General features: G+C 33.6%; 1 protein-coding gene across 3 annotated transcripts in view; it reads right to left on the bottom strand.

Annotated features, from left to right (window-relative positions):
* Positions 1–15879, bottom strand: part of DGKB (diacylglycerol kinase beta) — a 306279-nt gene that overhangs the window by 276444 nt on the left and 13956 nt on the right. For 2 of the 3 annotated variants that reach the window (XM_026677800.2, XM_087946837.1), the window contains exons 2-5: positions 10355–10516; positions 8025–8101; positions 6478–6498; positions 4829–4982 (exon numbers count right to left, since the gene is read on the bottom strand). In XM_026677800.2, coding sequence (XP_026533585.1) covers positions 4829–4982; positions 6478–6498; positions 8025–8101; positions 10355–10424 — 322 coding nt within the window. In that variant the 5' untranslated portion in view covers positions 10425–10516. The remainder of the gene's footprint in view (positions 1–4828; positions 4983–6477; positions 6499–8024; positions 8102–10354; positions 10517–15879) is intronic. The other variant, XM_026677801.2, reaches the window with a different exon arrangement.

The following is a 15879-nucleotide window of genomic DNA, read 5'->3' as shown; positions in this document are numbered from 1 at the left end:
AGTACCTTAGCATTATATTTAAATACAATTAGTTTTTATTTTCATAAAAAAAATATCCTTGAAAGTGAGGGTCATAAGACAGGATTATAAATTCTTGGCCAATTATTTAAATAAAAAAGAAATTCCTTTTAAATGGCTAATCCCAGAAGGGATGTTAATAACTTGGAAAGAGAGAAAAATCAAAATAGATTCTATAGAACAGGCCCAAGACTTTCATGATCAGCTAATAGGCACGGATAACCAATACACCAAGGAGGAAACTAAAAGGAAACCACAGGATGATCGTAATCGCCATAGAAACCAAAAAGAAGGACTTCCTCAAAATTTAGGGAACGACAAACCACAACCAGGGAGAGAAGAATCAATCTCACAACAACAGCAAGAAGAAAACCGAATCATCACTAGACAAAAAACTAAACAGACCTAGATAAATGGAGATAGGAAAGAAACTCCTCTCCATTAATATAAATGGTTTAAATTCAACATCTAAAAGGAAAAGGATATTAACTAAATTAATTAGACAAAACGCCGACATAATATGCCTACAAGAAACACACATTAGGAAAAAGGATGAAAGATATTTAATTTGCCCGAAACTTGGAAAACTTTTTACAGCACCAGCAGACAAACATAAAAAGAAAGGAATTGCAATATTTGTGAAAGATGATGTAAAAGCAGAACTAATCTGGTCGGATCGGAAGGAAGAACTCTGGTTATACAAATTTGGATTAATCATATCACATTTTTATTGGTAGCAATCTACGCGCCAAATGAAGAACAAGGGAAATTTTTTAAAGATCTTCATCAGAGAATAATAGGTTTCAAAAAGGAATATCTGCATGATAGGCGACTTCAACTCCATTGCTGATCATCAAAAAGACCATAGTAATGTGAATAAGAACAAGAAAGGGAAAAGAGAATTTTCTATGCCCTGTAAGGACATGATGAAAGAATTAAACTTAATAGACTTATGGAGAAAACTAAACCCAGAAGAGAAACAGTTCACATATTATTCAAATCCACACAAAATCTGGACTAGAATAGATATGGCCTGGATGGATGGGGAATTGGCCAATGAAATAAAAGAAATTAAAATCCTACCAAATGAATGGGCCGACCACAACCCAATACAACTAATTTGGAGAGATAGGAGAAAAACAAAGAAAAGATGGACACTAAATACTCAGTTAATAAACGAAGAAGAGTACATTAAGAAGCTGAAAGAGGAATTAAATTATTTTCTAAAAGAAAATAATAATGAAGCAACCACGAAACAAAATATTTGGGATACAATGAAGGCAATTATAAGAGGAACAACAATCTCCTATAATGCCATGAGAAATAAAAGAATACATGCCCAACAAAATAAATTCCAACAACAAATTAAAGAATTAGAAATACAACTTCAAAAATCCCCTAAAAACCAGAGAACACAAAATCAGTTAATAACAATTAAACATAAATTGAACTTACTTGAACAAGATAAAATAGAAATTAACTTGAAAAGGTCCAAACAAAATTATTTTGAGCATGCAAATAAACCAGGAAGATGGCTATCCCATAAACTTAAAAAAATGGAAGAAAAGAGATTGATACACCAACTAATGGATGAGAAAGATGTCTTACAACATGAGATAGAGAAGAAAAAAGATATCATTTACAAATATTTTCAAAGATTATATAAAAAGGAGGAAGTTAATGAAGATAAAATAAGAACTTATTTAGAGGAGACGAATGACAAGGTAATTGGAGAGGAATGGATAGAGTTATTGAATAAAGATATTACATGGTCTGAATTGAAGTCAGCAATGGAGAATCAAAGTAATAACAAATCTCCAGGACCAGATGGGATTCCGGCAGAACTATATAAAGCAATATTGGAACTAGTAGGACCACTGATGCTGGAAGTGTTTAATGAGGTACTTCTGGCAGCCAAGATGCCGGACTCGTGGAGGGGGGCGCTGATTTCGCTAATCCCGAAGGAGGATGCAGATCATAGATACATCAACAACTATAGACCGATTTCACTTTTAAATGCCGATTATAAATTGTTTACTTCTATCATAGCTAATAGAGTAAAACAAGCTTTAAATCCACATATACATGAAGATCAAAATGGATTTCTTCCGTCCCGACAAATAAAGAACAATTTAAGAACCGTTATCGATGTCCTAGAATATTATGAAGCCCACCGGAGAAACAATCCGCACTCATGTTTTTAGATGCTGAGAAAGCATTTGATAACTTAAATTGGCACTTTTAATTCAAAAATTTACAATATGAGTCTTGGTACCAAATTTGAAAACATTATAACAACTATTTACAACACACAACAGGCTAATATACTAATCAATGGCGAACAAACAGATCCAATAAATATAGAAAAAGGTGTCAGACAGGGCTGCCCTCTCTCACCTCTTCTTTTCATTTTTGCCCTAGAATCACTCTTAACACGGGTTAGACAAAACTCTGAAATTAGAGGAGTGAGGGTCAAATCAGAAGAATATAAACTACAAGCGTTTGCTGACGATATGGTTTTCTTTTTGGAGGAACCCATGGAAAAAGGTTATAATCTAATAAAAGAATTAGAACAATTTGGCACAGTGGCAGGATTAAAAATTAATAGAAAAAAGACGAAATTAATGACCAAAAATTTAACAGAAAACCAGAAGGAAGAATTAGAAACAATGATGGGGATACAGGTAACAAAAAGGGTCAAATATTTAGGAATATGGTTAACACCACAAGGTAAATCACTCAAAGAGAACAATTATGATAAACTACTTCAACAAACAAAGAAAGATTTAGAATCCTGGAATAAGTTGCAGCTTTCCTTATTGGGCAGGATTGCCTCGATTAAAATGAATATATTACCAAAATTTCTTTATTTATTCCAGACAATCCCAATTAAGTTGTCAAAAATTTTTTTGAAGAATTAAATAAGATCACACTTAAATTTATTTGGCAGGGAAAAACCCAGGATCAATGTAAAGGCCTTACAAGATGCGAAAAGTAGAGGGGGTCTAGCCCTTCCAAATTGGGAATTATATTATTCGGCAGCTATCTTATTATGGATAAAAGACTGGGTGAACTTACTTAACAAAAGAATTTTAGCATTAGAAGGGCATGACCTCCAGAGAGGGTGGCATGCCTTCTTATGGGAAGTGGGGAAACCCAAGCAGTCTTACTTTCATAGACACCTCATTAGGGACTCATTATTAATTAATTGGAAAAAAATATGCAAAAAACACTATCTAAAAATTCCGATCTGGCTATCAACAATGGAGGCAATGGTACATCCCAATAATTTGGACATAACAAAAATGATTAAATATAAAGATTTATTAGATCCGCAAGGGAAATTAAAAACTCGACAAGAACTACAGGAACAGGGATTTAAAATTGATCAGTGGTTATATATACAAATCCATAGCAGATACAAACAAGATATAAAAGACTTTGGAATTTATAACAAACTGCAGTATTTAGATAAAATTTTTCTAGGATCAAACAAAAAGAACATATCCAAATTCTATAAATACTTACTGGAAGTAGAATTAGAACAAGAGATAGTCAAAGGGAACATGATAGCCTGGAGCAGGAATGTCGGAAGAAGTATTACATTATCAGAATGGGAAAAGATTTGGAACAGAAATATTAAGATTACAAAATCGGCAGCATATAAAGAAAATACATACAAAATGTTTTATAGATGGCACTTGCCCCTTCGAGGTTGGCGAAAATGAACCCAAACACGAGTCCAAAATGCTGGAAATGTAAAAGCATAGAAGGAACCTACTTTCATATGTGGTGGTCTTGCAAAGAAACCCAGAAATATTGGCAAAAATCAGAAAATGGTTGGAGGAGATAACCAAAGAACAAATCGAATACAAACCAGAGTTCTTCCTACTAGGGATCTCTGATAAACATTTACCCAAAAAGATGAAATATGTAACAATTCATATCCTAACTGCAGCCAGATTAGCGTTTGCCCAGTGTTGGAAATCACCCTATGCACCTACAGAACAAATGGTCATCCAGAAAATATGTGATTGTGCAGAAATGGATAAATTAACTATAGCACTTAAAAAACAAAGAGGCTTCAACATTTTACGATAATTGGAACTCTTGGTATAATTGGTTAGTCCAGAGATAAACTGCTTAATGGACAATGGGTAATTTAAGCATAGATTTCGATAAGATGTGTGTATTCAAATTAAGGTAGGAGAATTGGATCTTGCAGACTGTCAAAAAGGATATTGTCTGTTTTTTAAACGCATCTTTTTTTTCTTTTTTCTCTTTCTCTTCCTTTGTTTCTTTCTTTCTTTTACATCTCCTCTTCTCTTTTCTTTCCAGTTTGTAAGACCGAGTGTTCTTTTTTTGTTTTTTTCCTTTTGTGTATGTAATGTCGATATGTTTTTAATTGTAAATTTAATAAAATTTATTTTAAAAAAAGAAACTGTGGTAAAAATGTATAGGGAATAACAATCACAGTATATTAAAGGGTGTTCAGTAAATATCTAAGATCAACTTAAATCTTACACATGAAAATATTATGTGTCTATTCTCATTTGAAAAATTACTTTGAAAAGAGAGATCTGGAAAAATTAATAAAGTTGAGCCTTTTAATCTTTCTGTTTGCCAACTTTTTCTCTATTCCCTGTGATATTTGTCTCTGAATTTTATAATTTATAACCAATTTGCTTCCCTTTCCTAAAAGTCCTATTTTCTCCCATTCCCACTACAAAAAAAATAAATCATTACAAAAGAATGAAAAAACATTAAGGATCATTAAAGGCTTTCTATTAAGTCCCAGAATCAAACTCACCTCCTGGAAGGAATGGTGATTTATTCTTTACCAATGGACTGCTGTGAAGAGCTTTGTTTCCAAAAGATACAAAGAGATGTTCACAAAATTCATCTGGTAAATCAGCCTCAAGAAAGGTCTTCATAAATAACTTGAAACCTTGTAAATCAATTGTCTACAAACAAAGACAGATAATTATGCCTGGGGAATCAGGATAAAATTTACACATTGTATACAGAAACTCTCAATGCCTGTATGAGATAATTCAGGATTTGAAATCCCCCCCTCCAAATACATATAACAGTTGCCATAGTTAGTTCTGAGAATTAGGGGGAAAACATCTTGCCTCAGCCACAATTCAGCATCTTCAAGGAGACAAAGAATAATTTTTATTATGCTGCGAGAAACTGCTACCTTGGATGAAAGAAGTTCCATGTAAATCTAAGGATTAAAAAGAAAAGCTTTAATTTACCTCTATCTATTTTAGATGAAGAGTTCTTCAGACATTGGAGATCCATGTATATACATTAAAACTACAACTTTTTACAAATCTGTAGCTTAGCTTAGCCCAAGGAACTCTTGAAGACAATAAGAATTAATCATCTTCATTCTTAATTAAAACTAAGCAAAAAAGGAAACTCCTTGGAGAAACAGTTGACTTTTCATTCTGTAATCTGGGCTTAACTCACTGTAACAAGGATGTGATATAGAACCAGTTTTGTCTAGTGATTAGGGCACCAGACAAGATACTTGAAGTTGTGTGCTCTAATCTTCCGCCAGACATTAAAAATCAGGTGAGTGACACTCTCTATCATTCCAATGCACCTGACAGGATTATTCTTGTGGAGAAAATAGGAGAAAAAAGTACAAGTATATTCATTGCCTTGAATTGTTTGTATAAATATTTATATAAATAATAAAGGTCAGCTATAAATTAAATAAACTGTGAATACCCAAAATAGAGCTGTAAGATGTATTATCTGTTCTTTCTCTCTATTTAAATTCCCCCCTTCCTTGGTTTCTGGTTTGTTTGTTTTTTAACGTTGGTATATGCTTTTCTCAGACTGAATTTACTTCACTTTCTTCTCCATATATTTTCAGAATTTGTCTTATTTCTTACATTCCATGTCATTATTGCTTCTTTAGGCTGCTGATCATCTCCACTATACACCATTTGTTTTCTTTTTGCTCTCAACTTAATACTTTTTATGCCACTCTAATTATTAATGTCTCCTGCATGCAAGATTAATTTATTTTTCAGAGATGTTTTCAACCGTATGCCTAAATATGGCAAGGATTATTCATCAACATACAGAGGTACAGAGAATATTTGTCAATCCCACAGGCACAACAAAAACACAGTAGAAAGAATATTGTTTCTAGGCTATCTTTGAATATTAATCATATGCTTCCTTCATGCTATATATTTTGTAATAAAAAACTGCAGTCAGTATCAAATCTACTTTACTTTTTCTTTATCTTCACTATCTTTACTGTCAACTTGCATTATACGTACAGATGTCATGCATCAAAAAAAAGAGTTGATTATACTGTATGAAGGTTATTACCCATCAATATCTAAATATAAAAAAGAACATATAAAATAAATCTACAGAAATCAATAGCACTGATCAAGTATATCAGCCAACACATATATTAGATATGCTTACTTGTTTAAGAATATCTTGCTTCTGGAGTGCAGGAAAATAAAGGAAATATTTTTGTATCAAATTATACAGTCAGAAAATTTCCTCAGACTTATTCTTAGAACCAGCCTTTTTTGCTAAAATTTTGATTTCATTACTAACTACCCTGTTTCTCCAACAATATGGCCTCCCCCAATAGGAAGTCCCAGCATGTTTTATAGGCATGAAATGAAATTAAGCCCCAACCCCCAAATTAAGGCCTATATTAAAACATGCGAAATGGGGGGAAATGGCGGAGGGGCTTGCTGTTAGGAAGTACTTTTGTTGCACACCCGGATATGGTGCTGCCTGCGTTGACCCTGATACAAAGGCCTGATACAAACGCCGAGGTCAACATCCAAGCTGTCGCCGCCTGCCCTAAGATGCAAGGGGGGGGGAATTAAGTCACCCCCGAAAAGATGGCCTAGCCGTTTTTTCGGGGCTAAAAAAAAAATAAGACCCAGCCTTATTATATGAGAAACACGGTAGCTTAGAAAGAAATCATGTAATAAAAAAGTTTCCAGCATTAAAATTGCAAAGGAATGGTTTTAGCAAACAGCCGTAGTAACCAACAATTGTTTAGATGCGCAATTCAAGACACCATATAAATGTTTATTTGAGTCTGATTTGATCAGTCTTGGATAAAGTTCTATTAGACAGTTAAATTTTCTTCCATAGAATGGCAGTGCCAAAGATTTTTTATTTTGTTATTTTTATTTTATTTTAAACATTTCTATAGCCACCCAGCTTCCAACTAAATCTGGGTGACTTCCAATCAAAAGTTACAACAACATATAAAATTATATTAGCATTACAAAACTAAGCAGATTAAAGAATTAAAAATAACAAAGGCCTGGCACCAAGTCAAACATGCAATTATCCAATCTTATTCCAGCACTTTTGGGGATGTGTGGTGAGGAAGCCAGGTCTTCTAAGCTTAATGGAAGGCTAAGAGGTAGAAGCCTGCTAAACTTTAGGGACTAGACTGTTTCATAATGCAGACTTCTATTTTAATTAAGATAAAAGGCATACCTCCTAGTTTCTATTAGATGATAATACTTAGAAAAAGGAACAAGAGCATACTCATCCTATCTGGTCTGGTATGATGGATAATGTCCTTAGTAAAAGACATCTCCCAGATATGTCAATAATGTTCTTAACATTTTAACAATAAAATTTAACTGGAGCATGATAAACTTATCAGTTGGGACATTTTATCTATACATTGCTACATATTACCACTCTAAGCATTGGGGTATTAATATAGCATAAGCAGTTGGCTGAAAAAAAAAGTCCTATTGATAATTTCTATTTGCTTAAAATGAAATTATTTGAATAAAAATGAACATTCTAGTAACTTCTGAAGTACTGCACAGGTGTTTGATTTAAATATATAAGAGTTAAAACTATCTGGAAGTAACTATTAATATGTACTAGTTATGTACAATATGATAGCAGAGGACAGGAAAATAATGGAGTGAATTTCTAGCAACAAGAATAATGTAAGAAATCAGATAAGAAAGAAAAATTACCCCTTCAGGGTTATATTTTGCTAGCACACCATTGCCGTGGAATTCTTCTAAAACATCCTTAATTTTCTTTGTTGAATCTGTAAAAATAGTGTTGGAATTTTACTTTTTGAAACAAGCTGGCTTCCTAAACAAATAGCATTTATTTTTGGCTCCATGACTAATAATTTAATATACTATTTTCACCAGCACATTGTCTAATTCAATTGTAATAAAGCATTTCAGAACATAAATCTCATTAATTGTATTTATTATGCCAATGGAATATTGCAAATTTTAATTTGTAATTGCAATTTAATTAATAAATAAATGCTAACATGTAAAAAAAATTCTGTTCCAAAACTACCTTATTAAAACTCTCTTCTTTCTCAACTAGTTAGATTTTGAAAGTGCATGAAATTAAATCTGAGAATTTTTTTAATATCTAAAATATATTGTTGAATTCTACACATTCTTGATATAATAATGAACTTACCGATTTAGGATTAAAAATAAATAAATCACATTTAAAATCTACACACAAACAAAGCATTCTGATCCATCCATATGGCTCAATTTGGTTTGAAATTGTGAAAGCACTTTTTAAAAGCACACAGTTGCCTTTTATCACCTTTTCTAATAAATCCTTCCAATAACAATCATGTATGCTAATTTAAAGTCTGTTATTTTAATTAAAGTAGAAATAGAATGTGAAGAAATTCATATTTCTTTTTATCAGGGAAACAAGTCACAAATATAGAGCATGACAGTGTTTGAGTAAGGAATTGTTTTTATTTCATTAGAAATAAAACGAAGTTGGACCAATTCTACAAAATGCTTAGTAGATATTACAAAATACCAGGACCAATTCTTCAAAATTCATGCCACCAGGCCTGACACAAATCTGCAAATTATTGATCTAAGTAAAACAGCATATATGAAAGCACACATAAACTTTCATGGAAAATCTGTTCAAATTAATGTTCTCAAGATTTTCTACCATGCAATATAATAGCAGTCCCCAACATTTCTGGCACCAGAGACCAGTTTCATGGAACACATTTTTTTTTCCATGTACCAAGGGGGATGGTTTCCCACACAGTTCAGATACTGCGCAGTGCAGATGAAGTTTTGCTCACTTGCCCACTACTTGTGTTGTAGTTGCTAACAGGATATGGACCACCAGTACCCAGCCCGAGCGTTGGGGATCAGGCTTGGGGACCCCTGCTGTATAACAGCAGGATGAGAAAGCAATTGTATGTGTCAGTCATACATTATTATGCCAACAACAAAAATATTGTATTTGTCTATAAAACATCATACTGGCAAAAAAAGCAATACCTAGCAGAAAAGTATACCATTTTTATAAGAATAGTTATAACTTTCAATTATTCAAATTTGTATATTGTAATTTTTAGACATATAAGTGAAGATATATATACTGTACGGTTTGAGAAGCAGCAAAATAATTATTAAATTGGAAAAAAACAAATTTATGTGTCATACTGTGAATTTTATTTTATGCCCATGGTATTATTATTTATTCTTCTTATGATCTTCTTTACCCTTTTATTGGTATCATTATTATGAAGATAATGACCATTATTCTATTTTTTGCATGTACATTGACAGGCTCTGCACCAAAGACAAGTTCTTTGTGCGTTTAATCACACTTGGCCAAATAAAGTATTCAACTAAATTCAGTGTTTGTCAAATGCATAAGTATACCATGATGATTTATGGCATCAGTATAATTATACCATTATCAATACTATGTAGATTTTTATAAATTTGGGGCATTGCATATAGTCTATTATATCAAGGTTTATTAAACAGGATATTATGTAGTGACAGAGCCATTTAACAATCAAAGAAGGTCTCCCAGTTTTAAGCTTTATCTGTGGTTCAAGAAATCATTCTTGGAGAAGGGTTACTTACATTTAAGTAGAGTAGATAATAATAATGCTCCAAAATATATAGTTTAGTGCACTATTCAGTTGCCAGACTTTAGAAGAACATACAATGAAGAATATTCAATTATTGCAATGTTCCTTAATTTTAAAATCTATGTTCTACAGGCTCTTTTCAAAACAGAAAAGTCAAAGGCATTTTTAAAAATCAAATAATTATTAATAATATAATTATTTACTAATTTTATTGTGTATTATTGATAATTAATTCATTTTAAAAATGTCTTGATTTTAAAAAATATCTTGACTTTTCTGTTTTGGAAAGAGAATATAGCACAGATTTTAAATTAGATATAACTGGACTTTTTCTATTACTTTTTGTAAATTTATAATTTGATGAGTTTATAATTCATTGTGACATTATGGAAATATAAAAGTACTTACATTCTGCATATTTCTGAAGCTGAGAAAACTCGGAAGGACTCAGATTAGCCCACTTCTCTTGGTTCATCATGATATTAAAATGCAGTTTTACATTTCAAACGGTTGTGGTGTTGCAGTTTCAATTGGTGGCTATGAAAATATTCCAACTTTTCAATCTAGTTTCTATATAAATTAGGTAGTTAAGAAGAAAAATTTTGTAAAGTTTTTAGAACTATTGGATTGGTATAAAAAAAAACAATATGAACAAGTCAATAATATTAGCATGCCAATATATTAGTTATATTAATAACTATGTTCATCTATCAGGTTGGATTTTCTGAACTATACGCAAAACTTTATTTCAAGCATACAGCCCCCTTATATGTATAGATATATCCATTAATATGTATCTGTACTTATATAAATAAATACTTATTTTTATTTACTATATTTTCATTTTGTTAGTTTTCATAGATTCCATTGATATTCTATAATACAGTATCAAAAATAAGAACATATTACAATAATTCAATAAATGTAATAAACTAACCACTACAATAATAGTGTGTAGCAATAATAAAATTAGAACTATTATAAATACCCATCCAATGTGAAGATGCCAGCACACAATGTTCTAAATAGTTCTGTTTACAGGAGTTCCAGAGGAGGTAAACTGAGCACATCTCCAACAGAGCTGAAACAACAACCTTGGCAACAACTGGACTAGTTCCTAGTTCTCTGGACAAGGAGAGGATGGGAGCTTACTGACATAGGCTCTGGATCAGGGGTCTCCAACCTTGGCAACTTTAAGGCTTGTGGACTTTAACTCCCAGAATTCCTCAGCCAGCAAAGCTGACAGAGGAATCCTGGGAGTTGAAGTCCACAAGTCTTAAAGTTGCCAAGGTTGGAGATCTCTGCTTTGGATGGTTGCTTCTTGTGAGGAGATCATAGGACAGTGGTCTGAGTACTGGGACATGAATAGATCAAGGCATTCTTGGAGCCTTTTAAAGAGGCCTTTGCTAACTTCAATTTCTCATCGATTTTGGAAATTGCTTATTTAACTACCCTAACTAATTGGAGGCTTTTAGAATGACAAGTTCAAAAACCCACCTAATTAGTTTACCTTCATTCTTAATAAACGAAAAAGTAATTGTTAAGTCTTAAGAATTTTTAAAAATTGAAATAAAAGATGCTTTTTTTCCTTTAGTCAGCCCCATAAATTCCCCTGTTTGTTTTCCATGAAACCTCTGCTATGTTCCAGATTTCAGTAGGAAATAAGTGTAGGCTTTCTTATGTTTATGTTTACTAATATAATTGCTAAAATAATTATAACTTTTCATTATACCTATTAATAATTATTAGCATTGCATTATTACTATGATATATTAATTCCTTTACTGTATATCATTTTTGTATTTTTCTCTGTTTATTATACTGTATATTGGTTTTTACATTTCACAAAAAATACCAAATATGAACAAACATAATTTGAATACAACAGAACCTTCTGATCTATTCCCAATATCCCCAGGATATTGATAATTACCAGCTTGAAATATTCTTTACATATATTTATCCTGGGAATATATTAGAATTAAATTGGACTATGGGCCTATGCTCTGTTTGAAAGTGTGTTTCAAAAATTGAGATAGTAATATAAACCGTGGGAATCTGTAGACATTGTAAGGAACATATCATAAGGTTGCCTATTAGTGTCTGGTGAACAGTTGTTTTGTTAACCAGCTATTCCAATTTTATGGCTAAATCTATAAAAATGTCTATAATATGCTATCAAAATTCTCCATGTGTCAGCCAGCCAAAAAATGGAAAAAGGGGGAAGATGGTCTGGAGATATTGAATAAAGGTGTTGGAAAACCAAATAAATGTAATGAAATTCAATGGATATTTTGGATTAGACACAATTCGTCAGGTCAAACTACTTTATAGGGTTAAGTTTTATTTAGGTAAAGAGCCTAAATAAATATAAAATGGATTGAAAATGAAATAAAATAAAAATTATTAAAGTAAAATAAAATGTTCTTGTTTTCCAACATTAATAAAAAAATGATTTTAAAAAATTATGAAATATGCTACACAGTAAAATTTAATTCAATCCAATTTTTAAAATTCCTTCCTTAGAAAAAGCTAAAATTATTAATTTAAATTTGGATGGTTTATAAAGTATCATCCAAAATTTGAACTCTCAAAGTTTATTATTGGTTATCATCTGGGAGCATCTTCAGGATAACAATTTAATCAAGACTGTTAGACAAACTGTTACAAGTGCATACTTAATCAGGAGGATTTTACAAAAAGTTTCAAGATGCTTGCTTTCAGAATTATAAATATTTTAATGTAATTAAACTGATTTAGAATATAAAAAAGCAAAATAATTCTTTTTTTTAATCCGTATGCATGGTTCTGCATAATTATGAAACCATATCCAGCATCATTAAAATACTGCTCTTCTAGAAAAAAATGTACTCTCAGAATATTTCTCTTTTTTGGATACCCTAATTATATTTTAAAATTACAATTTTAATGCCAACAATAAATTTAGACAGCAGCTATAACTTTTGATTGCATTTATTACAAATGAAAAATTCACTGAAAAGAATGAGATTTACAGAAATACCACTATGCTACCCAGAGAGATTACACTGATTTAAAATTTCTGCCAGTTGGAAACATGTTTGCTGACATAGAAAGAGAATAGTTAAATATCCACCTGTAGAAAATTCACTTTCCTAACTAAGTAATAAAACAAACTCCATCTACAGATTTTCTTTAAAAGAAAATGGAAAGCAGCCCTATGTGTCCTTTTACAAAGCCTGCGAAGATCAAGTGGTTAAAAACATAAAGCTAAAAACTGTGACACTGAGAATTCTAGTCCTGCCTTAAGAACAAAGTCAGCTGGGTTTCGTCCGGTTAATCACTTTCTCTCAGCTCTGGGAAGCAGGCAACAACAAACCAAGAAAACTGCAAGAACTTATCCAGGCAGTCTCTGAGAATTGGACATGACTAAATGAAACAAAATAAAACTATTACTCAAAGCAGTGGTATACATCTGAAAAACAAACGGATTAATAACAGAAGAGGCCTTGGAGATTTCTAGTGCAACCATCAACTCAAACAGGAGACTCTATAATATTTCAGTCAAATGGTTATCCAATCTTTTCTTAAAAATGTCCAGTGTTGGAGCAGCCACAACTTCTGGAGGCAAATCATTCCATTGATTAACTGTTCTGTCCAGAAATCTCTCCTTAATTCTAAATTGGTCTCTCCTTGATTAGTTTTCATCCATTGCTTCTTGTCCTGCCTTTAGGTTCCTTGAAGAATAGGTTGAACCGCTCTTCTTTACAGCAGCTCTTAGATATTGGAACACAGCTTCCCTATTTACCTGAAAATAACACCCGGTTTAATTTAATTTTTTCGTCACCAAAATAAGCACCGGGGCTTATTTTTGGGAGTCTTATTTTTTTTCATGGCTGTAATGGAGCAGGAGGCAAGGGGGATGGGGGATGAAGCAATAAACTGGTGCCGTGGCCACTAAGCGAAGCAGTGAGAGGGATGGAGGATGAAGTGAGGCAGTGGATGCAGAGATGCCTTGTGTGCCCTGCACCAGCTTACCAGAGGGACCCGCAACTAGGTCATCAATATGCCAACAATTGCCTGGGGATGGCAGCTCCAGCAGCCCCATGAAGATCACTGGCTTACTCATCGCTGCAACAGAGCAGGAGGGTGATCAATGAAATAGTGCCATGGCCACTAAGTAAGGCGGTGGAAGGTGGAGGACAAAGTAAGGTGTGGTGCTGGTGAAAGACTAAACTTCTCCTTGCTTGCTGCTGCAACAGAGCAGAATACTGAGTGATGCACCAGTGCCGCGGCTACTAAGCGAGGCAGTGGGAGGGGTAGAGGATGAAGCAAGGCAGGTGGTGGAGGATGAAGTTTCTTCTCCTTGCTCACCACTGCAATGAACCAGGAGGCTGAGCGATGCACCGGTGCCACTAAGTGAGGGAGGGTGGAAGATGAAATGTTAGGGGGTTGAAGGACAAATCTCCAAGAGTATCCTTGGCTGTCTGGCCTGCAAAACTCTTACGGAGTGAGGAGGCAGTGGCCAGAGCAGCCCCTTCCTCATCTTACCAGGGGGAGTGCCTCCTGCTGCCACTCACGTTCTACCACCAGTTGCCTGCAGTCCACCTCTTAGTGGCTGCCCCCCCCTTTGTAACAGCAGCAACCAGACAGAATTAGCAGGCAGGCAGCTGCACAGGCTCTTAAGTAGGGCTTACTTTAGGAGAAAGGGCTTATATTTGCCACAGATGTGAAATTTGGGCTAGGGCTTGTTTTGGGGGTCAGTTGTATTTTCAGGAAAACAAGTATCAAATCATACCTACTACACCTACCCAATTCCTGTAACCATTCTTCATCTTTTAGCCTTCAGTCCCCTAATTATCTTTGCTGCTCTTCTCTGCATTCTTTTCTAGAGTTTAGTTTAGTTTATTGTTATTGCACCTCTTACAACGAAATCAAACACCATCTTCAGTGCACATCACAACCATGAAAATAAACACAAACACACATCCTTCACACTCCACAATTGAAAACTCCAACACCACACCAACATTGCACTATACAGTAAAATTTAACAGTTACTGCCCTCAGATAGAAGCTGTTTTTCACCCTGTTTGTCCTTGTTTTTATTATTCTGTACCATCTGCCAGATGGTAATAGTTCAACAAAAGGGTGCCCAGGTTGAGATGCAACTTAAAGAATGTTTTGAACTTTCTTAAGGCAGCAGGAGCTATAAAGTTCTTCCAAAGAGGAGTGAGGGCAACCAATGATCTTCTGGGAAATGACATTAACCCTCTAGAATGCTGTCCTATCTGCCACTGTGCAATTGGCAAACCATACAGAGGTGCAGTAAATTAAGATACTCTCTATGGTGCAGCGATAGAAGGTTGCCAGCAGTTTTTCATTCAGTTGTTGTTTTCTGAGAAGTCTCAGGTAGTATAATCTTTTCTGGGCCCTTTTGACCAGTGCTGCAATGTGAGCATCCCAGGTCAGGTCCTCTTTTATGGTAGCACCCAGAAACTTAAAACTGGCCACTTGCTCCACTCGGTCTCCATTGATAAGCAAGGGCTGGATGTCTGATCTGTTCCTTCTATAGTCCACTGTAAGCCCCTTGGTCTTATTGGTATTGAGGACCAAGTTATTGTCTCCATATCACAAAAGCAACCGGCCCACCTCATCTTGGTAGAGTCTTAATTAATTGATTTATTAAACATATGAAGAGAATAGTATTTCCATACTATTGATACAAATTATTCATGCATTTCATCAAATTTACAGCCCAGATTTAGGGAAAAAAACATTATGTCCCATTCACATGAATTAGCCAGATTAGGTTGCTTTACATATACTTCTATTTTGCTCAAAGATGTACTAAACATGTTGATGAAGCTTAATTTAAGGCAAAGGAATGCAAAATGTCAGATCAGGTGATAAACTATTTTAGCTTGAAATAGAAAGGTTAAAACAAATAAACT

This window comes from Notechis scutatus, chromosome Z, assembly GCF_049901735.1.
Source record: "Notechis scutatus isolate UNSWTSFEM ecotype Mainland chromosome Z, rNotScu1.2, whole genome shotgun sequence".
In the NCBI taxonomy this organism is placed as follows: Eukaryota; Metazoa; Chordata; class Lepidosauria; order Squamata; family Elapidae; genus Notechis; species Notechis scutatus.
This window is presented reverse-complemented; position numbering and strand designations above follow the sequence as displayed.